At 35.9% G+C, this 26,226-nt stretch overlaps 1 protein-coding gene across 1 annotated transcript; it reads right to left on the minus strand.

Moving 5' to 3' along the window:
* Positions 1-24,225: 24,225 nt before the first annotated feature.
* Positions 24,226-25,979, minus strand: LOC147610093 (uncharacterized). Its single transcript, XM_086786707.1, has 2 exons — positions 25,599-25,979; positions 24,226-25,340 (listed from the first exon to the last, which is right to left on the minus strand). Exons 1-2 carry the CDS (start codon positions 25,753-25,755, stop codon positions 24,688-24,690), a joined length of 810 nt encoding a protein of 269 aa, XP_086642833.1. The 5' UTR covers positions 25,756-25,979; the 3' UTR covers positions 24,226-24,687.
* Positions 25,980-26,226: the final 247 nt, after the last annotated feature.

Consider the following 26,226-nt stretch of genomic DNA (forward strand, 5'->3'; position numbering starts at 1 on the left):
AGGTGAATCCACCTAACCTTCTATAAAGTACCTACTAAGGGAGGACCTATAGAGATCTTATATAATCTCTTCGAGAAACCTTAAAAATTTTACCTGGAAGACACCAGAGTTTGGGTACTTTATGATATCTTGCAAAATAAATGTGCATGCTCTCAACCTTTTTTCTTGTGAAGTGGTTTTGGAGAATAGATGGGAGAAGGTCCTTGATGATGATTCTAATCAAACTCAATGTCATCGTCGTTACATGATGTATCTCTCACCAAACCTTACTAGGATAATATACGCCTTAGAAAACAATTGAAGGAAGTGAACGAACAAAAAAAGAGAAAGTAAGATTGAGAAAGAAAATGATGAAGAATATGAATATATTTAAGAATATAATTTAAGGATGCATTTGTAACCTACGAGAAATGGAGATTGAGAAAATCAATAAAATAATGAGACAAGAAAAGTGAATTTATATAAAAAAAATATGGAGATTGAGAAAATCAATAAAATAATGAAATAAGAAAAGTGAATTTATATCAAAAAATAATATAAAGACACCTTTGAATATATAACTTCCGTAACCATCAATTACATGAATAGAGGGATTTCTCCCTACACTTCTTGCACTTCCATTTTCTACCAAGTCTTATCAACCACTTTCCCTAGGTATTCAATTTTCATGGCATGACTTCTTGTGTATCCCACTATTTACGGCTTGTGATCCATCAACCACTCTACCAAGACTTGCATAAGTTCTCAACCACTTTGCATGGTTTTGTCTAGCTATTCAATTGTCATAGCATTTTTTTTTCACTAAGTACCCACTCTATTTATGGCTTGTGATTCGTCAAGTATCAAACAAGGACTTTATCGTTTTCTATTGAGACCTAATCTCTTGTACCACCATTCAAATAATTATTTCATGAGATTAATATTGTGTATCTCACCTCCATAAGTTGTTATTCTTTGAAAATTGCACCAAGCTTTCCAATGGGATATGTCTATGTTGTGTTGTGACCAAATGCCCAAACTCTCTTAGCTTGCAAAGCATGGACAACCGTTGGGGTCACTCCATAAACAAAGCACATGCGTGCATGCTTGTATTTCAAATATCACTTTGTTGTCATTTTTTTATTTTTTTAATACAAAAATTTGCCCCACATGTTTGGATTTTAAATTCAAAACTCCGCTCTTTAAATTTACATAAATTAATTACATTAAACAACTCCTCTTCCATGTATACGTCCTTCAATTTTGAAAAAAAACTCCTCCATGCACTGTGACCCACCTCTCCCTCCCCACCTTCCCTCGCGTTATGGACCATGCGCCTCTAAGATGTGTTGCATTCCCAAGTAGTTTCACTATGCCATAGATAGATTAAGAAAGGTGCTCACATAACTATAAACTAGAGAAGGTCTTACCATGTAACACGTTATAGAATATGAAGCCCATTGAGCTTCTAGCATGGACTCAAAGAATTTACTCATACGTCTCCCTCATCGAACTTCATCTTTTGTAGTAATAGTTCCATTCAATTCAATGCAATCTACACATTTGCTTTGAGACCACTATGAGAACAAGCTATCACACCTTGTCAACTTTTTTTTAGATGGTGAGCAATTCTAGGGCTTACCATAAATTAGGTGAATCCACCTAACCTTCTATAAAGTACCTACTAAGGGAGGACCTATAGAGATCTTATATAATCTCTTCGAGAAACCTTAAAAATTTTACCTGCAAACACCAGAGTTTTGGTACTTTACGATATCTTGCAAAATAAATGTGCATGCTCTCAACCTTTTTTCTTGTGAAGTGGTTTTGAAGAATAGATGGGAGAAGGTCCTTGATGATGATTCTAATCAAACTCAATGTCATCGTCGTTACATGATGTATCTCTCACCAAACCTTACTAGGATAATATACACCTTAGAAAACAATTGAAAGAAGTGAACGAACAAAAAAAGAGAAAGTAAGATTGAGAAAGAAAATTATGAAGAATATGAATATATTTAAGAATATAATTTAAGGATGCATTTGTAACCTACGAGAAATGGAGATTGAGAAAATCAATAAAATAATGAGACAAGAAAAGTGAATTTATATAAAAAAAATATGGAGATTGAGAAAATCAATAAAATAATGAAATAAGAAAAGTGAATTTATATCAAAAAATAATATAAAGACACCTTTGAATATATAACTTCCGTAACCATCAATTACATGAATAGAGGGATTTCTCCCTACACTTCTTGCACTTCCATTTTCCACCAAGTCTTATCAACCACTTTCCCTAGGTATTCAATTGTCATGGCATGACTTCTTGTGTATCCCACTATTTACGGCTTGTGATCCATCAACCACTCTACCAAGACTTGCATAAGTTCTCAACCACTTTGCATGGTTTTGTCTAGCTATTCAATTGTCATAGCATTTTTTCTTCACTAAGTACCCACTCTATTTATGGCTTGTGATTCGTCAAGTATCAAACAAGGACTTTATCGTTTTCTATTGAGACCTAATCTCTTGTACCACCATTCAAATAATTATTTCATGAGATTAATATTGTGTATCTCACCTCCATAAGTTGTTATTCTTTGAAAATTGCACCAAGCTTTCCAATGGGATATGTCTATGTTGTGTTGTGACCAAATGCCCAAACTCTCTTAGCTTGCAAAGCATGGACAACCGTTGGGGTCACTCCATAAACAAAGCACATGCGTGCATGCTTGTATTGCAAATATCACTTTGTTCTCATTTTTTTAACACAAAAATTTGCCCCACATGTTTGGATTTTAAATTCAAAACTCCGCTCTTTAAATTTACATAAATTAATTACATTAAACAACTCCTCTTCCATGTATACGTCCTTCAATTTTGAAAAGAAACTCCTCCATGCACTGTGACCCACCTCTCCCTCCCCACCTCCCCTCGCGTTATGGACCATGCGCCTCTAAGATGTGTTGCATTCCCAAGTAGTTTTACTATGCCATAGATAGATTAAGAAAGGTGCTCACATAACTATAAACTAGAGAAGGTCTTACCATGTAACACGTTATAGAATATGAAGCCCATTGAGCTTCTAGCATGGACTCAAAGAATTTACTCATACGTCTCCCTCATCAAACTTCATCTTTTGTAGTAATAGTTCCATTCAATTGAATGCAATCTACACATTTTCTTTGAGACCACTATGAGAACAAGCTATCACACCTTGTCAACTATTTTTTAGATGGTGAGCAATTCTAGGGCTGACCATAAATTAGGTGAATCCACCTAACCTTCTATAAAGTACCTACTAAGGGAGGACCTATAGAGATCTTATATAATCTCTTCGAGAAATTTTACTTGCAAGACACCAGAGTTTGGGTACTTTATGATATCTTGCAAAATAAATGTGCATGCTCTCAACCTTTTTTCTTGTGAAGCGGTTTTGGAGAATAGATGGGAGAAGGTCCTTGATGATGATTCTAATCAAACTCAATGTCATCGTCGTTACATGATGTATCTCTCATCAAGCCTTAGTAGGATGATATACGCCTTAGAAAACAATTAAAGGAAGTGAACGAACAAAAAAAGAGAAAGTAAGATTGAGAAAGAAAATTATGAAGAATATGAATATATTTAAGAATATAATTTAAGGATGCATTTGTAACCTAGGAGAAATGGAGATTGAGAAAATCAATAAAATAATGAAACAAGAAAAGTGAATTTATATAAAAAAATATGGAGATTGAGAAAATCAATAAAATAATGAAATAAGAAAAGTGAATTTATATCAAAAAATAATATAAAGACACCTTTGAATATATAACTTCCGTAACCCTAAATTACATGAATAGAGGGATTTCTCCCTACACTTCTTGCACTTCCATTTTCTACCAAGTCTTATCAACCACTTTCCCTAGGTATTCAATTGTCATGGCATGACTTCTTGTGTATCCCACTATTCAATTTTCATGGCATGACTTCTTGTGTATCCCACTATTTACGGCTTGTGATCCATCAACCACTCTACCAAGACTTGCATAAGTTCTCAACCACTTTGCATGGTTTTGTCTAGCTATTCAATTGTCATAGCATTTTTTTTTCACTAAGTACCCACTCTATTTATGGCTTGTGATTCGTCAAGTATCAAACAAGGACTTTATCGTTTTCTATTGAGACCTAATCTCTTGTACCACCATTCAAATAATTATTTCATGAGATTAATATTGTGTATCTCACCTCCATAAGTTGTTATTCTTTGAAAATTACACCAAGCTTTCCAATGGGATATGTCTATGTTGTGTTGTGACCAAATGCCCAAACTCTCTTAGCTTGCAAAGCATGGACAACCGTTGGGGTCACTCCATAAACAAAGCACGTGCGTGCATGCTTGTATTTCAAATATCACTTTGTTCTCATTTTTTTATTTTCTTAACACAAAAATTTGCCCCACATGTTTGGATTTTAAATTCAAAACTCCGCTCTTTAAATTTACATAAATTAATTACATTAAACAACTCCTCTTCCATGTATACGTCCTTCAATTTTGAAAAAAAACTCCTCCATGCACTGTGACCCACCTCTCCCTCCCCACCTCCCCTCGCGTTATGGACCATGCGCCTCTAAGGTGTGTTGCATTCCCAAGTAGTTTCACTATGCCATAGATAGATTAAGAAAGGTGCTCACATAACTATAAACTAGAGAAGGTCTTACCATGTAACACGTTATAGAATATGAAGCCCATTGAGCTTCTAGCATGGACTCAAAGAATTTACTCATACGTCTCCCTCATCGAACTTCATCTTTTGTAGTAATAGTTCCATTCAATTGAATGCAATCTACACATTTTCTTTGAGACCACTATGAGAACAAGCTATCACACCTTGTCAACTTTTTTTTAGATGGTGGGCAATTCTAGGGCTTACCATAAATTAGGTGAATCCACCTAACCTTCTATAAAGTACCTACTAAGGGAGGACCTATAGAGATCGTATATAATCTCTTCGAGAAACCTTAAAAATTTTACCTGCAAGACACCAAAGTTTGGGTACTTTATGATATCTTGCAAAATAAATGTGCATGCTCTCAACCTTTTTTCTTGTGAAGTGGTTTTGGAGAATAGATGGGAGAAGGTCCTTGATGATGATTCTAATCAAACTCAATGTCATCGTCGTTACATGATGTATCTCTCACCAAACCTTACTAGGATAATATACGCCTTAGAAAACAATTGAAGGAAGTGAACGAACAAAAAAAGAGAAAGTAAGATTGAGAAAGAAAATGATGAAGAATATGAATATATTTAAGAATATAATTTAAGGATGCATTTGTAACCTACGAGAAATGGAGATTGAGAAAATCAATAAAATAATGAGACAAGAAAAGTGAATTTATATTTAAAAATATGGAGATTGAGAAAATCAATAAAATAATGAAATAAGAAAAGTGAATTTATATCAAAAAATAATATAAAGACACCTTTGAATATATAACTTCTGTAACCCTAAATTACATGAATAGAGGGATTTCTCCCTACACTTCTTGCACTTCCATTTTCTACCAAGTCTTATCAACCACTTTCCCTAGGTATTCAATTTTCATGGCATGACTTCTTGTGTATCCCACTATTTATGGCTTGTGATCCATCAACCACTCTACCAAGACTTGCATAAGTTCTCAACCACTTTGCATGGTTTTGTCTAGCTATTCAATTGTCATAGCATTTTTTTTTCACTAAGTACCCACTCTATTTATGGCCTGTGATTCGTCAAGTATCAAACAAGGACTTTATCGTTTTCTATTGAGACCTAATCTCTTGTACCACCATTCAAATAATTATTTCATGAGATTAATATTGTGTATCTCACCTCCATAAGTTGTTATTCTTTGAAAATTGCACCAAGCTTTCCAATGGGATATGTCTATGTTGTGTTGTGACCAAATGCCCAAACTCTCTTAGCTTGCAAAGCATGGACAACCGTTGGGGTCACTCCATAAACAAAGCACATGCGTGCATGCTTGTATTTCAAATATCACTTTGTTCTCAATTTTTTATTTTTTTAACACAAAAATTTGCCCCACATGTTTGGATTTTAAATTCAAAACTCCGCTCTTTAAATTTAAATAAATTAATTACATTAAACAACTCCTCTTCCATGTATACGTCCTTCAATTTTGAAAAAAAACTCCTCCATGTACTGTGACCCACCTCTCCCTCCCCACCTCCCCTCGCGTTATGGACCATGCGCCTCTAAGATGTGTTGCATTCCCAAGTAGTTTCACTATGCCATAGATAGACTAAGAAAGGTGCTCACATAACTATAAACTAGAGAAGGTCTACCCATGTAACACGTTATAGAATATGAAGCCCATTGAGCTTCTAGCATGGACTCAAAGAATTTACTCATACGTCTCCCTCATCAAACTTCATCTTTTGTAGTAATAGTTCCATTCAATTGAATGCAATCTACACATTTTCTTTGAGACCACTATGAGAACAAGCTATCACACCTTGTCAACTTTTTTTTAGATGGTGAGCAATTCTAGGGCTGACCATAAATTAGGTGAATCCACCTAACCTTCTATAAAGTACCTACTAAGGGAGCACCTATAGAGATCTTATATAATCTCTTTGAGAAACCTTAAAAATTTTACTTGCAAGACACCAGAGTTTGGGTACTTTATGATATCTTGCAAAATAAATGTGCATGCTCTCAACCTTTTTTCTTGTGAAGTGGTTTTGGAGAATAGATGGGAGAAGGTCCTTGATGATGATTCTAATCAAACTCAATGTCATCGTCGTTACATGATGTATCTCTCATCAAACCTTAGTAGGATGATAAACGCCTTAGAAAACGATTGAAGGAAGTGAACGAACAAAAAAAGAGAAAGTAAGATTGAGAAAGAAAATGATGAAGAATATGAATATATTTAAGAATATAATTTAAGGATGCATTTGTAACCTAGGAGAAATGGAGATTGAGAAAATCAATAAAATAATGAGACAAGAAAAGTGAATTTATATTAAAAAATATGGAGATTGAGAAAATCAATAAAATAATGAAATAAGAAAAGTGAATTTATATCAAAAAATAATATCAAGACACCTTGGAATATATAACTTCCGTAACCCTAAATTACATGAATAGAGGGATTTCTCCCTACACTTCTTGCACTTCCATTTTCTACCAAGTCTTATCAACCACTTTCCCTAGGTATTCAATTGTCATGGCATGACTTCTTGTGTATCCCACTATTTACGGCTTGTGATCCATCAACCACTCTACCAAGACTTGCATAAGTTCTCAACCACTTTGCATGGTTTTGTCTAGCTATTCAATTGTCATAGCATTTTTTTTTCACTAAGTACCCACTCTATTTATGGCTTGTGATTCGTCAAGTATCAAACAAGGACTTTATGGTTTTCTATTGAGACCTAATCTCTTGTACCACCATTCAAATAATTATTTCATGACATTAATATTGTGTACTCCACCTCCATAAGCTGTTATTCTTTGAAAATTGCACCAAGCTTTCCAATGGGATATGTCTATGTTGTGTTGTGACCAAATGCCCAAACTCTCTTAGCTTGCAAAGCATGGACAACCGTTGGGGTCACTCCATAAACAAAGCACATGCGTGCATGCTTGTATTTCAAATATCACTTTGTTCTCATTTTTTTATTTTTTTAACATAAAAATTTGCCCCACAAGTTTGGATTTTAAATTCAAAACTCCGCTCTTTAAATTTACATAAATTAATTACATTAAACAACTCCTCTTCCATGTATACGTCCTTCAATTTTGAAAAAAAACTTCTCCATACACTGTGACCCACCTCTCCCTCCCCACCTCCTCCTCGAGTTATGGACCATGCGCCTCTAAGATGTGTTGCATTCCCAAGTAGTTTCACTATGCCATAGATAGATTAAGAAAGGTGCTCACATAACTATAAACTAGAGAAGGTCTTACCATGTAACACGTTATAGAATATGAAGCCCATTGAGCTTCTATCATGGACTCAAAGAATTTACTGATAACTAAAAAAAATCTTCTACGTCTCCCTCATCAAACTTCATCTTTTGTAGTAATAGTTCCATTCAATTGAATGCAATCTACACATTTTCTTTGAGACCACTATGAGAACAAGCTATCACACCTTGTCAACTATTTTCTAGATGGTGAGCGATTCTAGGGCTGACCATAAATTAGGTGAATCCACCTAACCTTCTATAAAGTACCTACTAAGGGAGGACCTATAGAGATCTTATATAATCTCTTCGAGAAACCTTAAAAAATTTTACCTGCTGCAAGACACTAGAGTTTGGGTACTTTGTGATATCTTGCAAAATAACTGTGCATGCTCTCAACCTTTTTTCTTGTGAAGTGGTTTTGGAGAATAGATGGGAGAAGGCTTGATGATGATTCTAATCAAACTCAATGTCATCGTCGTTACATGATGTATCTCTCATCAAACCTTAGTAGGATGATATACGCCTTAGAAAACAATTGAAGGAAGTGAACGAACAAAAAAAGAGAAAGTAAGCTTGAGAAAGAAAATGATGAAGAATATGAATATATTTAAGAATATAATTTAAGGATGCATTTGTAACCTAGGAGAAATGGAGATTGAGAAAATCAATAAAATAATGAGACAAGAAAAGTGAATTTATATAAAAAAATATGGAGATTGAGAAAATCAATAAAATAATGAAATAAGAAAAGTGAATTTATATCAAAAAATAATATAAAGACACCTTGGAATATATAACTTCTGTAACCCTAAATTACATGAATAGAGGGATTTCTCCCTACACTTCTTGCACTTCCATTTTCTACCAAGTCTTATCACAACCACTTTCCCTAGGTATTCAATTATCATGGCATGACTTCTTGTGTATGCCACTATTTACGGCTTGTGATCCATCAACCACTCTACCAAGACTTGCATAAGTTCTGAACCACTTTGCATGGTTTTGTCTAGCTATTCAATTGTCATAGCATTTTTTTTTCACTAAGTACCCACTCTATTTATGGCTTGTTATTCGTCAAGTATCAAACAAGGACTTTATCGTTTTCTATTGAGACCTAATATCTTGTACCACCATTCAAATAATTATTTCATGAGATTAATATTGTGTATCCCACCTCCATAAGTTGTTATTCTTTGAAAATTGCACCAAGCTTTCCAATGGGATATGTCTATGTTGTGTTGTGACCAAATGCCCAAACTCTCTTAGCTTGCAAAGCATTGACAACCGTTGGGGTCACTCCATAAATAAAGCACATGCGTGCATGCTTGTATTTCAAATATCACTTTGTTCTCAATTTTTTATTTTTTTAACACAAAAATTTACCCCACATGTTTGGATTTTAAATTCAAAACTCCGCTCTTTAAATTTACATAAATTAATTACATTAAACAACTCCTCTTCCATGTATACGTCCTTCAATTTTGAAAAAAAACTCCTCCATGCACTGTGAGACCCACCTCTCCCTCCCGACCTCCTCCTCCAGTTATGGACCATGCGCCTCTAAGATGTGTTGCATTCCCAAGTAGTTTCACTATGCCATAGATAGATTAAGAAAGGTGCTCACATAACTATAAACTAGAGAAGGTCTTACCATGTAACACGTTATAGAATATGAAGCCCATTGAGCTTCTAGCATGGACTCAAAGAATTTACTCATACGTCTCCCTCATCGAACTTCATCTTTTGTAGTAATAGTTCCATTCAATTGAATGCAATCTACACATTTTCTTTGAGACCACTATGAGAACAAGCTATCACACCTTGTCAACTATTTTTAAATGGTGAGCAATTCTAGGGATGACCATAAATTAGGTGAATCCACCTACCTTCTATAAAGTACCTACTAAGGGAGGACCTATAGAGATCTTAAATATTTTACCTGCAAGACACCAGAGTTTGGGTACTTTATGATATCTTGCAAAATAAATGTGCATGCTCTCAACCTTTTTTCCTTGATGATGATTCTAATCAAACTCAATGTCATCGTCGTTACATGATGTATCTCTCATCAAACCTTAGTAGGATGATATACGCCTTAGAAAACAATTGAAGGAAGTGAACAAACAAAAAAAAAAAAGTAAGATTGAGAAAGAAAATGATGAAGAATATGAATATATTTAAGAATATAATTTAAGGATACATTTGTAACCTAGGAGAAATGGAGATTGAGAAAATCAATAAAATAATGAGACAAGAAAAGTGAATTTATATAAAAAAAATATGGAGATTGAGAAAATCAATAAAATAATGAAATAAGAAAAGTGAATTTATATCAAAAAATAATATAAAGACACCTTTGAATATATAACTTCCGTAACCATCAATTACATGAATAGAGGGATTTCTCCCTACACTTCTTGCACTTCCATTTTCCACCAAGTCTTATCAACCACTTTCCCTAGGTATTCAATTGTCATGGCATGACTTCTTGTGTATCCCACTATTTACGGCTTGTGATCCATCAACCACTCTACCAAGACTTGCATAAGTTCTCAACCACTTTGCATGGTTTTGTCTAGCTATTCAATTGTCATAGCATTTTTTCTTCACTAAGTACCCACTCTATTTATGGCTTGTGATTCGTCAAGTATCAAACAAGGACTTTATCGTTTTCTATTGAGACCTAATCTCTTGTACCACCATTCAAATAATTATTTCATGAGATTAATATTGTGTATCTCACCTCCATAAGTTGTTATTCTTTGAAAATTGCACCAAGCTTTCCAATGGGATATGTCTATGTTGTGTTGTGACCAAATGCCCAAACTCTCTTAGCTTGCAAAGCATGGACAACCGTTGGGGTCACTCCATAAACAAAGCACATGCGTGCATGCTTGTATTGCAAATATCACTTTGTTCTCATTTTTTTAACACAAAAAATTGCCCCACATGTTTGGATTTTAAATTCAAAACTCCGCTCTTTAAATTTACATAAATTAATTACATTAAACAACTCCTCTTCCATGTATACGTCCTTCAATTTTGAAAAGAAACTCCTCCATGCACTGTGACCCACCTCTCCCTCCCCACCTCCCCTCGCGTTATGGACCATGCGCCTCTAAGATGTGTTGCATTCCCAAGTAGTTTTACTATGCCATAGATAGATTAAGAAAGGTGCTCACATAACTATAAACTAGAGAAGGTCTTACCATGTAACACGTTATAGAATATGAAGCCCATTGAGCTTCTAGCATGGACTCAAAGAATTTACTCATACGTCTCCCTCATCAAACTTCATCTTTTGTAGTAATAGTTCCATTCAATTGAATGCAATCTACACATTTTCTTTGAGACCACTATGAGAACAAGCTATCACACCTTGTCAACTATTTTTTAGATGGTGAGCAATTCTAGGGCTGACCATAAATTAGGTGAATCCACCTAACCTTCTATAAAGTACCTACTAAGGGAGGACCTATAGAGATCTTATATAATCTCTTCGAGAAATTTTACTTGCAAGACACCAGAGTTTGGGTACTTTATGATATCTTGCAAAATAAATGTGCATGCTCTCAACCTTTTTTCTTGTGAAGCGGTTTTGGAGAATAGATGGGAGAAGGTCCTTGATGATGATTCTAATCAAACTCAATGTCATCGTCGTTACATGATGTATCTCTCATCAAGCCTTAGTAGGATGATATACGCCTTAGAAAACAATTAAAGGAAGTGAACGAACAAAAAAAGAGAAAGTAAGATTGAGAAAGAAAATTATGAAGAATATGAATATATTTAAGAATATAATTTAAGGATGCATTTGTAACCTAGGAGAAATGGAGATTGAGAAAATCAATAAAATAATGAAACAAGAAAAGTGAATTTATATAAAAAAATATGGAGATTGAGAAAATCAATAAAATAATGAAATAAGAAAAGTGAATTTATATCAAAAAATAATATAAAGACACCTTTGAATATATAACTTCCGTAACCCTAAATTACATGAATAGAGGGATTTCTCCCTACACTTCTTGCACTTCCATTTTCTACCAAGTCTTATCAACCACTTTCCCTAGGTATTCAATTGTCATGGCATGACTTCTTGTGTATCCCACTATTCAATTTTCATGGCATGACTTCTTGTGTATCCCACTATTTACGGCTTGTGATCCATCAACCACTCTACCAAGACTTGCATAAGTTCTCAACCACTTTGCATGGTTTTGTCTAGCTATTCAATTGTCATAGCATTTTTTTTTCACTAAGTACCCACTCTATTTATGGCTTGTGATTCGTCAAGTATCAAACAAGGACTTTATCGTTTTCTATTGAGACCTAATCTCTTGTACCACCATTCAAATAATTATTTCATGAGATTAATATTGTGTATCTCACCTCCATAAGTTGTTATTCTTTGAAAATTACACCAAGCTTTCCAATGGGATATGTCTATGTTGTGTTGTGACCAAATGCCCAAACTCTCTTAGCTTGCAAAGCATGGACAACCGTTGGGGTCACTCCATAAACAAAGCACGTGCGTGCATGCTTGTATTTCAAATATCACTTTGTTCTCATTTTTTTATTTTCTTAACACAAAAATTTGCCCCACATGTTTGGATTTTAAATTCAAAACTCCGCTCTTTAAATTTACATAAATTAATTACATTAAACAACTCCTCTTCCATGTATACGTCCTTCAATTTTGAAAAAAAACTCCTCCATGCACTGTGACCCACCTCTCCCTCCCCACCTCCCCTCGCGTTATGGACCATGCGCCTCTAAGGTGTGTTGCATTCCCAAGTAGTTTCACTATGCCATAGATAGATTAAGAAAGGTGCTCACATAACTATAAACTAGAGAAGGTCTTACCATGTAACACGTTATAGAATATGAAGCCCATTGAGCTTCTAGCATGGACTCAAAGAATTTACTCATACGTCTCCCTCATCGAACTTCATCTTTTGTAGTAATAGTTCCATTCAATTGAATGCAATCTACACATTTTCTTTGAGACCACTATGAGAACAAGCTATCACACCTTGTCAACTTTTTTTTAGATGGTGGGCAATTCTAGGGCTTACCATAAATTAGGTGAATCCACCTAACCTTCTATAAAGTACCTACTAAGGGAGGACCTATAGAGATCGTATATAATCTCTTCGAGAAACCTTAAAAATTTTACCTGCAAGACACCAAAGTTTGGGTACTTTATGATATCTTGCAAAATAAATGTGCATGCTCTCAACCTTTTTTCTTGTGAAGTGGTTTTGGAGAATAGATGGGAGAAGGTCCTTGATGATGATTCTAATCAAACTCAATGTCATCGTCGTTACATGATGTATCTCTCACCAAACCTTACTAGGATAATATACGCCTTAGAAAACAATTGAAGGAAGTGAACGAACAAAAAAAGAGAAAGTAAGATTGAGAAAGAAAATGATGAAGAATATGAATATATTTAAGAATATAATTTAAGGATGCATTTGTAACCTACGAGAAATGGAGATTGAGAAAATCAATAAAATAATGAGACAAGAAAAGTGAATTTATATTTAAAAATATGGAGATTGAGAAAATCAATAAAATAATGAAATAAGAAAAGTGAATTTATATCAAAAAATAATATAAAGACACCTTTGAATATATAACTTCTGTAACCCTAAATTACATGAATAGAGGGATTTCTCCCTACACTTCTTGCACTTCCATTTTCTACCAAGTCTTATCAACCACTTTCCCTAGGTATTCAATTTTCATGGCATGACTTCTTGTGTATCCCACTATTTATGGCTTGTGATCCATCAACCACTCTACCAAGACTTGCATAAGTTCTCAACCACTTTGCATGGTTTTGTCTAGCTATTCAATTGTCATAGCATTTTTTTTTCACTAAGTACCCACTCTATTTATGGCCTGTGATTCGTCAAGTATCAAACAAGGACTTTATCGTTTTCTATTGAGACCTAATCTCTTGTACCACCATTCAAATAATTATTTGATGAGATTAATATTGTGTATCTCACCTCCATAAGTTGTTATTCTTTGAAAATTGCACCAAGCTTTCCAATGGGATATGTCTATGTTGTGTTGTGACCAAATGCCCAAACTCTCTTAGCTTGCAAAGCATGGACAACCGTTGGGGTCACTCCATAAACAAAGCACATGCGTGCATGCTTGTATTTCAAATATCACTTTGTTCTCAATTTTTTATTTTTTTAACACAAAAATTTGCCCCACATGTTTGGATTTTAAATTCAAAACTCCGCTCTTTAAATTTAAATAAATTAATTACATTAAACAACTCCTCTTCCATGTATACGTCCTTCAATTTTGAAAAAAAACTCCTCCATGTACTGTGACCCACCTCTCCCTCCCCACCTCCCCTCGCGTTATGGACCATGCGCCTCTAAGATGTGTTGCATTCCCAAGTAGTTTCACTATGCCATAGATAGACTAAGAAAGGTGCTCACATAACTATAAACTAGAGAAGGTCTACCCATGTAACACGTTATAGAATATGAAGCCCATTGAGCTTCTAGCATGGACTCAAAGAATTTACTCATACGTCTCCCTCATCAAACTTCATCTTTTGTAGTAATAGTTCCATTCAATTGAATGCAATCTACACATTTTCTTTGAGACCACTATGAGAACAAGCTATCACACCTTGTCAACTTTTTTTTAGATGGTGAGCAATTCTAGGGCTGACCATAAATTAGGTGAATCCACCTAACCTTCTATAAAGTACCTACTAAGGGAGCACCTATAGAGATCTTATATAATCTCTTTGAGAAACCTTAAAAATTTTACTTGCAAGACACCAGAGTTTGGGTACTTTATGATATCTTGCAAAATAAATGTGCATGCTCTCAACCTTTTTTCTTGTGAAGTGGTTTTGGAGAATAGATGGGAGAAGGTCCTTGATGATGATTCTAATCAAACTCAATGTCATCGTCGTTACATGATGTATCTCTCATCAAACCTTAGTAGGATGATAAACGCCTTAGAAAACGATTGAAGGAAGTGAACGAACAAAAAAAGAGAAAGTAAGATTGAGAAAGAAAATGATGAAGAATATGAATATATTTAAGAATATAATTTAAGGATGCATTTGTAACCTAGGAGAAATGGAGATTGAGAAAATCAATAAAATAATGAGACAAGAAAAGTGAATTTATATTAAAAAATATGGAGATTGAGAAAATCAATAAAATAATGAAATAAGAAAAGTGAATTTATATCAAAAAATAATATCAAGACACCTTGGAATATATAACTTCCGTAACCCTAAATTACATGAATAGAGGGATTTCTCCCTACACTTCTTGCACTTCCATTTTCTACCAAGTCTTATCAACCACTTTCCCTAGGTATTCAATTGTCATGGCATGACTTCTTGTGTATCCCACTATTTACGGCTTGTGATCCATCAACCACTCTACCAAGACTTGCATAAGTTCTCAACCACTTTGCATGGTTTTGTCTAGCTATTCAATTGTCATAGCATTTTTTTTTCACTAAGTACCCACTCTATTTATGGCTTGTGATTCGTCAAGTATCAAACAAGGACTTTATGGTTTTCTATTGAGACCTAATCTCTTGTACCACCATTCAAATAATTATTTCATGACATTAATATTGTGTACTCCACCTCCATAAGCTGTTATTCTTTGAAAATTGCACCAAGCTTTCCAATGGGATATGTCTATGTTGTGTTGTGACCAAATGCCCAAACTCTCTTAGCTTGCAAAGCATGGACAACCGTTGGGGTCACTCCATAAACAAAGCACATGCGTGCATGCTTGTATTTCAAATATCACTTTGTTCTCATTTTTTTATTTTTTTAACATAAAAATTTGCCCCACAAGTTTGGATTTTAAATTCAAAACTCCGCTCTTTAAATTTACATAAATTAATTACATTAAACAACTCCTCTTCCATGTATACGTCCTTCAATTTTGAAAAAAAACTTCTCCATACACTGTGACCCACCTCTCCCTCCCCACCTCCTCCTCGAGTTATGGACCATGCGCCTCTAAGATGTGTTGCATTCCCAAGTAGTTTCACTATGCCATAGATAGATTAAGAAAGGTGCTCACATAACTATAAACTAGAGAAGGTCTTACCATGTAACACGTTATAGAATATGAAGCCCATTGAGCTTCTATCATGGACTCAAAGAATTTACTGATAACTAAAAAAAATCTTCTACGTCTCCCTCATCAAACTTCATCTTTTGTAGTAATAGTTCCATTCAATTGAATGCAATCTACACATTTTCTTTGAGACCACTATGAGAACAAGCTATCACACCTTGTCAACTATTTTCTAGATGGTGAGCGATTCTAGGGCTGACCATAAATTAGGTGAATCCACCTAACCTTCTATAAAGTACCTACTAAGGGAGGACCTATAGAGATCTTATATAATCTCTTCGAGAAACCTTAAAAAATTTTACCTGCTGCAAGACACTAGAGTTTGGGTACTTTGTGATATCTTGCAAAATAACTGTGCATGCTCTCAACCTTTTTTCTTGTGAAGTGGTTTTGGAGAATAGATGGGAGAAGGCTTGATGATGATTCTAATCAAACTCAATGTCATCGTCGTTACATGATGTATCTCTCATCAAACCTTAGTAGGATGATATACGCCTTAGAAAACAATTGAAGGAAGTGAACGAACAAAAAAAGAGAAAGTAAGCTTGAGAAAGAAAATGATGAAGAATATGAATATATTTAAGAATATAATTTAAGGATGCATTTGTAACCTAGGAGAAATGGAGATTGAGAAAATCAATAAAATAATGAGACAAGAAAAGTGAATTTATATAAAAAAATATGGAGATTGAGAAAATCAATAAAATAATGAAATAAGAAAAGTGAATTTATATCAAAAAATAATATAAAGACACCTTGGAATATATAACTTCTGTAACCCTAAATTACATGAATAGAGGGATTTCTCCCTACACTTCTTGCACTTCCATTTTCTACCAAGTCTTATCACAACCACTTTCCCTAGGTATTCAATTATCATGGCATGACTTCTTGTGTATGCCACTATTTACGGCTTGTGATCCATCAACCACTCTACCAAGACTTGCATAAGTTCTGAACCACTTTGCATGGTTTTGTCTAGCTATTCAATTGTCATAGCATTTTTTTTTCACTAAGTACCCACTCTATTTATGGCTTGTTATTCGTCAAGTATCAAACAAGGACTTTATCGTTTTCTATTGAGACCTAATATCTTGTACCACCATTCAAATAATTATTTCATGAGATTAATATTGTGTATCCCACCTCCATAAGTTGTTATTCTTTGAAAATTGCACCAAGCTTTCCAATGGGATATGTCTATGTTGTGTTGTGACCAAATGCCCAAACTCTCTTAGCTTGCAAAGCATTGACAACCGTTGGGGTCACTCCATAAATAAAGCACATGCGTGCATGCTTGTATTTCAAATATCACTTTGTTCTCAATTTTTTATTTTTTTAACACAAAAATTTACCCCACATGTTTGGATTTTAAATTCAAAACTCCGCTCTTTAAATTTACATAAATTAATTACATTAAACAACTCCTCTTCCATGTATACGTCCTTCAATTTTGAAAAAAAACTCCTCCATGCACTGTGAGACCCACCTCTCCCTCCCGACCTCCTCCTCCAGTTATGGACCATGCGCCTCTAAGATGTGTTGCATTCCCAAGTAGTTTCACTATGCCATAGATAGATTAAGAAAGGTGCTCACATAACTATAAACTAGAGAAGGTCTTACCATGTAACACGTTATAGAATATGAAGCCCATTGAGCTTCTAGCATGGACTCAAAGAATTTACTCATACGTCTCCCTCATCGAACTTCATCTTTTGTAGTAATAGTTCCATTCAATTGAATGCAATCTACACATTTTCTTTGAGACCACTATGAGAACAAGCTATCACACCTTGTCAACTATTTTTAAATGGTGAGCAATTCTAGGGATGACCATAAATTAGGTGAATCCACCTACCTTCTATAAAGTACCTACTAAGGGAGGACCTATAGAGATCTTAAATATTTTACCTGCAAGACACCAGAGTTTGGGTACTTTATGATATCTTGCAAAATAAATGTGCATGCTCTCAACCTTTTTTCCTTGATGATGATTCTAATCAAACTCAATGTCATCGTCGTTACATGATGTATCTCTCATCAAACCTTAGTAGGATGATATACGCCTTAGAAAACAATTGAAGGAAGTGAACAAACAAAAAAAAAAAAGTAAGATTGAGAAAGAAAATGATGAAGAATATGAATATATTTAAGAATATAATTTAAGGATACATTTGTAACCTAGGAGAAATGGAGATTGAGAAAATCAATAAAATAATGAGACAAGAAAAGTGAATTTATATAAAAAAAATATGGAGATTGAGAAAATCAATAAAATAATGAAATAAGAAAAGTGAATTTATATCAAAAAATAATATAAAGACACCTTTGAATATATAACTTCCGTAACCCTAAATTACATGAATAGAGGGATTTCTCCTTACACTTCTTGCACTTCCATTTTCTACCAAGTCTTATCAACCACTTTCCCTAGGTATTCAATTGTCATGGCATGACTTCTTGTGTATGCCACTATTTACGGCTTGTGATCCATCAACCACTCTACCAAGACTTGCATAAGTTCTCAACCACTTTGCATGGTTTGTTCTAGCTATTCAATTGTCATAGCATTTTTTTTCCACTAAGTACCCACTCTATTTATGGCTTGTGATTCGTCAAGTATCAAACAAGGACTTTATTGTTTTCTATTGAGACCTAATCTCTTGTACCACCATTCAAATAATTATTTCATGAGATTAATATTGTGTATCCCACCTCCATAAGTTGTTATTCTTTGAAAATTGCACCAAGCTTTCCAATGGGATATGTCTATGTTGTGTTGTGACCAAATGCCCAAACTCTCTTAGCTTGCAAAGCATGGACAACCGTTGGGTCACTCCATAAATATAGCACATGCATGCATGCTTGTATTTCAAATATCACTTTGTTCTCATTTTTTTATTTTTTTAACACAAAAATTTACCCCACATGTTTGGATTTTAAATTCAAAACTCCGCTCTTTAAATTTACATAAATTAATTACATTAAACAACTCCTCTGCCATGTATACGTCCTTCAATTTTGAAAAAAAAAATTCCTCCATGCACTGTGACCCACCTGTCCCTCCCCACCTCCTCCTCGAGTTATGGACCATGCGCCTCTAAGATGTGTTGCATTCCCAAGTAGTTTCACTATGCCATAAATAGATTAATAAAGGTGCTCACATAACTATAAACTAGAGAAGGTCTTACCATGTAACACGTTATAGAATATGAAGCCCATTGAGCTTCTAGCATGGACTCAAAGAATTTACTCATACGTCTCCCTCATCAAACTTGATCTTTTGTAGTAATACTATTCCATTCAATTGAATGCAATCTACACATTTTCTTTGAGACCACTATGAGAACAAGCTATCACACCTTGTCAACTATTTTTTAGATGGTGAGCAATTCTAGGACTGACCATAAATTAGGTGACTCCACCTAACCTTCTATAAAGTACCTACTAAGGGAGGACCTATAGAGATCTTATATAATCTCTTCGAGAAACCTTAAAAATTTTACCTGCAAGACACCAGAGTTTGGGTACTTTATGATATCTTGCAAAATAAATGTGCATGCTCTCAACCTTTTTTCTTGTGAAGTGGTTTTGGAGAATAGATGGGAGAAGGTCCTTGATGATGATTCTAATCAAACTCAATGTCATCGTCGTTACATGATGTATCTCTCATCAAACCTTAGTAGGATGATATACGCCTTTGAAAACAATTGAAGGAAGTGAACGAACAAAAAAAGAGAAAGTAAGATTGAGAAAGAAAATGATGAAGAATATGAATATATTTAAGAATATAATTTAAGGATGCATTTGTAACCTAGGAGAAATGGAGATTGAGAAAATCAATAAAATAATGAGACAAGAAAAGTGAATTTATATAAAAAAATATGGAGATTGAGAAAATCAATAAAATAATGAAATAAGAAAAGTGAATTTATATCAAAAAATAATATAAAGACACCTTGGAATATATAACTTCCGTAACCCTAAATTACATTAATAGAGGGATTTCTCCCTACATTTCTTGCACTTCCATTTTCTACCAAGTCTTATCAACCACTTTCCCTAGGTATTCAATTGTCATGGCATGACTTCTTGTGTATCCCACTATTTACGGCTTAAGAACCATCAACCACTCTACCAAGACTTGCATAAGTTCTCAACCACTTTGCATGGTTTTGTCTACCTATTCAATTGTCATAGCATTTTTTTTTCACTAACTACCCACTCTATTTATGGCTTGTGATTCGTCAAGTATCAAACAAGGACTTTATCATTTTCTATTGAGACCTAATCTCTTGTACCACCATTCAAATAATTATTTCATGAGATTAATATTGTGTACTCCACCTCCATAAGTTGTTATTCTTTGAAAATTGCACCAAGCTTTCCAATGGGATATGTCTATGTTGTGTTGTGACCAAATGCCCAAACTCTCTTAGCTTGCAAAGCATGGACAACCGTTGGGGTCACTCCATAAACAAAGCACATGCGTGCATGCTTGTATTTCAAATATCACTTTGTTCTCGTTTTTTTATTTTTTTAACATAAAAATTTACCCCACAAGTTTGGATTTTAAATTTAAAACTCCGCTCTTTAAATTTACATAAATTAATTACATTAAACAACTCCTCTTCCATGTATATGTCCTTCAATTTTGAAAAAAAACTCCTCCATGCACTGTGAGACCCACCTCTCCCTCCCCACCTCCTCCTCGAGTTATTGACCATGCGCCTCTAAGATGTGTTGCATTCCCAAGTAGACGTTATAGAATATGAAGCCCATTGAGCTTCTAGCATGGACTCAAAGAATTTACTCATAACTAAAAAAAATCTTCTACATCTCCCTCATCAAACTTCATCTTTTGTAGTAATAGTTCCATTCAATTGAATGCAATCTACACATTTTCTTTGAGACCACTATGAGAACAAGCTATCACACCTTGTCAACTATTTTCTAGATGGTGAGCGATTCTCGGGCTGACCATAAATTAGGTGAATCCACCTAACCTTCTATAAAGTACCTTCTAAGGGAGGACCTATAGAGATCTTATATAATCTCTTCGAGAAACCCTAAAAATTTTACCTGCTGTGCAAGACACTAGAGTTTGGGTACTTTGTGATATCTTGCAAAATAACTGTGCATGCTCTCAACCTTTTTTCTTGTGAAGTGGTTTTGGAGAATAGATGGGAGAAGGTCCTTGATGATGATTCTAATCAAACTCAATGTCATCGTTGTACATGATGTAGTTCCATTCAATTGAATGCAATCTACACATTTTCTTTGAGACCACTATGAGAACAAGCTATCACACCTTGTCAACTATTTTTTAGATGGTGAGCAATTCTAGGGCTGACCATAAATTAGGTGAATCCACCTAACCTTCTATAAAGTACCTACTAAGGGAGGACCTATAGAGATCTTATATAATCTCTTCGAGAAACCTTAAAAATTTTACCTGCAAGACACCGGAGTTTGAGTACTTTATGATATCGTGCAAAATAAATGTGCATGCTCTCAACCTTTTTTCTTGTGAAGTGGTTTTGGAGAATAGATGGGAGAAGGTCCTTGATGGTGATTCTAATCAAACTCAATGTCATCGTTCGTTACATGATGTATCTCTCATCAAACCTTAGTCGGATGATATACGCCTTAGAAAACAATTGAAGGAATTGAACGAACAAAAAAAGAGAAAGTAAGATTGAGAAAGAAAATGATGAAGAATATGATTATATTTAAGAATATAATTTAAGGATGCATTTGTAACGTAGGAGAAATGGAGATTGAGAAAATCAATAAAATAATGAGACAAGAAAAGTGAATTTATATTAAAAAAATATGGAGATTGAGAAAATCAATAAAATAATGAAATAAGAAAAGTGAATTTATATCAAAAAATAATATAAAGACACCTTTGAATATATAACTTCCGTAACCCTAAATTACATGAATAGAGGGATTTCTCCCTACACTTCTTGCACTTCCATTTTCTACCAAGTCTTATCAACCACTTTCCCTAGGTATTCAATTGTCTTGGCATGACCTCTTGTGTATCCCACTATTTACGGCTTGTGATCCATCAACCACTCTACCAAGACTTGCATAAGTTCTGAACCACTTTGCATGGTTTTGTCTAGCTATTCAATTGTCATAGCATTTTTTTTTTCACTAAGTACCCACTCTATTTATGGCTTGTGATTCGTCAAGTATCAAACAAGGACTTTATCGTTTTCTATTGAGACCTAATCTCTTGTACCACCATTCAAATAATTATTTCATGAGATTAATATTGTGTATCCCACCTCCATAAGTTGTTATTCTTTGAGAATTGCACCAAGCTTTTCAATGGGATATGTCTATGTTGTGTTGTGACCAAATGCCCAAACTCTCTTAGCTTGCAAAGCATGGACAACCGTTGGGATCACTCCATAAATAAAGCACATGCGTGCATGCTTGTATTTCAAATATCACTTTGTTCTCATTTTTTTATTTTTTTAACACAAAAATTTACCCCACATGTTTGGATTTTAAATTCAAAACTCCGCTCTTTAAATTTACATAAATTAATTACATTAAACAACTCCTCTTCCATGTATACGTCCTTCAATTTTGAAAAAAAACTCCTCCATGCACTATGACCCACCTCTCCCTCCCCACCTCCTCCTCGAGTTATGGACCATGGCACCTCTAAGATGTGTTGCATTCCCAAGTAGTTTCACTATGCCATAGATAGATTAAGAAAGGTATTCACATAACTATAAACTAGAGAAGGTCTTACCATGTAACACGTTATAGAATATGAAGCCCATTGAGCTTCTAGCATGGACTCAAAGAATTTACTCATAACTAAAAAAAATCTTCTACGTCTCCCTTATTATCAAACTTCATCTTTTGTAGTCTTTTGTACTAATAGTTCCATTCAATTGAATGCAATCTACACATTTTCTTTGATCAACCTTGTTTGACCTCCATTGGTTTGATCATGAACTTTCATATGCAACTTTTTTCCTGCTTCCTACTTTTTTGGTTGGCATACTTTATAATTGCCCTTTGTATATTTTTGTGTAGAGAAGAATTTCCTCTCCTTAAACCCACCCCAAAGCAAGGTTTTGATGGCACATTTCCACTCTTACCTTCTTAATCTTTACTTGCCTTGAATCAAAGGCTTTTGTTTCGACTATACCTCGTCATCTTTAAAACAAATGTCTTCAAAAAAACAAGAAAATAAACATATTTTTGGAGAAATTTAAACATAGTAGCTTACTTGTGAAACAAGAACATAACAAGAAAATAACCATATTTTTGGAGAAATTTAACCATAGTAGCTTACTTGCGAAACAAGAACGCATAACAAGAGTACTAGCACAAGGAGGGCATCAATCAATGATGACTACATATAGTAAGTCCCTTTAAATGAACCCAAATTCTAATTCTCTCTCTCTCTCTCTCTCTATGTGAATTAAATATCAACCATGTGAGTACCCCTAATGTAGTTTTTAAATGTGGTTCCCTTTTTGAAAATAGTGGAATGCCTATAAGGTGGCCTACATACAAAAAGAGAAAGTACCTTTAAAAGGAAAAACTATATAAGTGAAAGTGTGTTGTCCCAAAAGGATACCAAAAGGGTTGGTGGCTCTACGAAGACAACTTTAGAGAAACCCATCTCCCTATAAGTAGATGGTCTGTCTCCTTTCTTTATTTAGTAGAGGCCTCTAATCCATCTAAAGAGGAAAAACATAGTAGAACCAAGTTGCTTTCAAAATTGTGTTCTTTTAGTTTTTTTTTTCGCAAGTCAACATTTTTGTCTAACAAGGAATCCATATGCAACTAAGACCTTCCTTTTAACCAAAACCCTAGTTTGCGCTTTGATGTTGCCCTAAAAAATTATCCTCTACTAAATAGCTCAAATTTTGGGGGGCTACGGAGGGTGGGTGTAGATCATATTGGCTAGTGGCGAGAACACTCTAGCCAAGGATGGGGCGAGTTCGAATCTCCCCCCTCCCAACGCCACTAGATGGGGTGGCGTGGGTTATGTCTCTTAGATTATTATTTTTTAAAAGAAGAAAAAAAAGATGGCTAGGGGCAATTTTTTTTTTCAAACGCCTTCTCAAGCCGTAAAAATGACAATAATTACATAGAAACTTGCATGCGCATTAATGAGATTGGTAAACAACATCGGCAAACTGTTATTCTAAGAACGCATACAAAAACCGAGAAGGCCTGAGAGGGCCACACGAGTGTACAAAAAGGACTCTAAAAAATGAATAACAAAGGAGCGGAAGGGGGGTAGAGAGAGAGAGAGAGAGAGAGAGAGAAAGAGAGAGACAGAGAGGGGGGCGCGACAGGAGGGGCAGGTATGAAAGAATTGCGAAGGAAAGAATGGTTAGATATGGCAGCAAGGGGTGCAACTGATCAGGAGCCAGATAAAATGAGGGTGAATAGTAGAGAGGTAGTGTGGGTGTGTGTGTGGGTGTTTTGTAGGGGTATGATATAATGTGCAATAGGGGTAGGATGGGGATCGATTTTGTGTGTGTGTGTGTGGGGCGGGGGGGGGGGGGGGATTTGCAGAGGCAAATGTGGGAGGTCTGTTACCTAGGCAAGAAGTGTAAGGCAAGTGGAGAGGACAACCACAGTGACGGACCAAGTGAGCAGATTGGGAAGGGACGGTGCTGCACTGGGGGGAGTGGGTGCAGGGGCAGCATGTGTGGGGGTGGGGGCTGAAGGGGGGGGACTTGGGGGGCTGGCTGCAGTAGGGGTAGATGCTGGAGCAGGGGAGCTGGATATAGGGCTACTTGCTGGAGCAGGGGTGGTGGCGGGAGGAGGCGTCGCGGGCGTAGGCGTCGCTGGCGGAGGCGTTGCAGGAGTGGTGGCGGGAGGAGGCGTAGCGGGTGGAGGCGTAGCGGGTGGGGGCGTAGCGGGTGGAGGCGTGGCGGGTGGGGGCGTGGCGGCAGGAGGTGGCGTCGCAGGAGTGGTGGAGGGTGTTGTCGCCGGTGGTGGGGCTGCTACTGTCGCTGGAGGTGAGGCCGCTGGGCCAGGTGAACTCGCTAGCACCACCACCATCAGCTTCCGCCCGCTCTTGCACAGTGCCTTGTCTCCGCTTATGAAGTAGTAAGTAGACTTCCCCCCAAGCTCAGCCACATTGTTGCCTCTCTTGTATGTCTTCATCGGGTTGCGTGTGTGGCACGCCTTGTACTCCTTCCAGCTCACCTCGTGCACCTCACCGGTCTCTGTGTGGTGAGAGAAAGCTGCAACAAAACACAAAACTGTGTTAGCCATAAGCCTCCAACAACCACCCACACACGCGCGCGCTCGCGCAGCATGCAGGGAAATTTCTCAAAAAATGAATTACATTTGGAGCTTAATTAACACACACACACACATGCAGGGAAAATTCTCAAAAATGAAGTGTATTATTTGGAGCTTAATTGCTACGCACAGCAACTCTCCTTGCTTCTGAGCTAACAATTAAAAAGAATTAAATCAGTTTGCAATTTCAGCATTACAGAGAGAGTCCCCAGCTTGGAAGTAATTCTCCACACCCCATTTGCCGTTGATGTCTGCAACCTTGTAGAGAGCTGCAAGGGTGAAGTGAAGCTGGGACAGGAAGCACAGAGCGCCTAGAGCTAGGAAAAGGCTCTTAGGGCTTGGAGGGAAGGCCATGGTTGCTGTTGCAAAAGCAAGCTACACTTGTTGAAGAAAGGCGAGGAGGGCAAAGGGAAGGGGTGAAGGCAAGGATAGAGCCTACAAAGCTAGTAAAGGAGAGGCAGGAACTCTCAAAAGAAGGAGGAGATAGGGTGAAACTATAAGGGAATTATAGTGAAAAGGGGGGGTGTGTGTGTGAGAGAGAGAGAGAGAGAGAGAGTGTGTGTGTGTGTGTGTGTGAGAGAGAGAGAGAGAGGGAGAGACAAAGAAATACAACACACCACCCATCATGCGTAAGAGAGAGAATGTGTGTGTGAGGGAGAGTGTAGAGGGGGGGATACAATACACCACCCATCATGCATAGAGAGAGAGTGTGAGTGAGAGAGAGACAGGGAGAGAGAGAGAGAGAGAGAGTGAGTGTGAGTGTGGGTGAGTGAGAGAGGGGGGGATACAACACACCATCCATCATGCATAAAAGAGAGAGTGTGT

The sequence above is a fragment of the Cibotium barometz genome, chromosome 50 (genome assembly GCF_041138505.1).
Source record: "Cibotium barometz isolate CiBa-2024 chromosome 50, ASM4113850v1, whole genome shotgun sequence".
Classification (NCBI taxonomy): domain Eukaryota; kingdom Viridiplantae; phylum Streptophyta; class Polypodiopsida; order Cyatheales; family Cibotiaceae; genus Cibotium; species Cibotium barometz.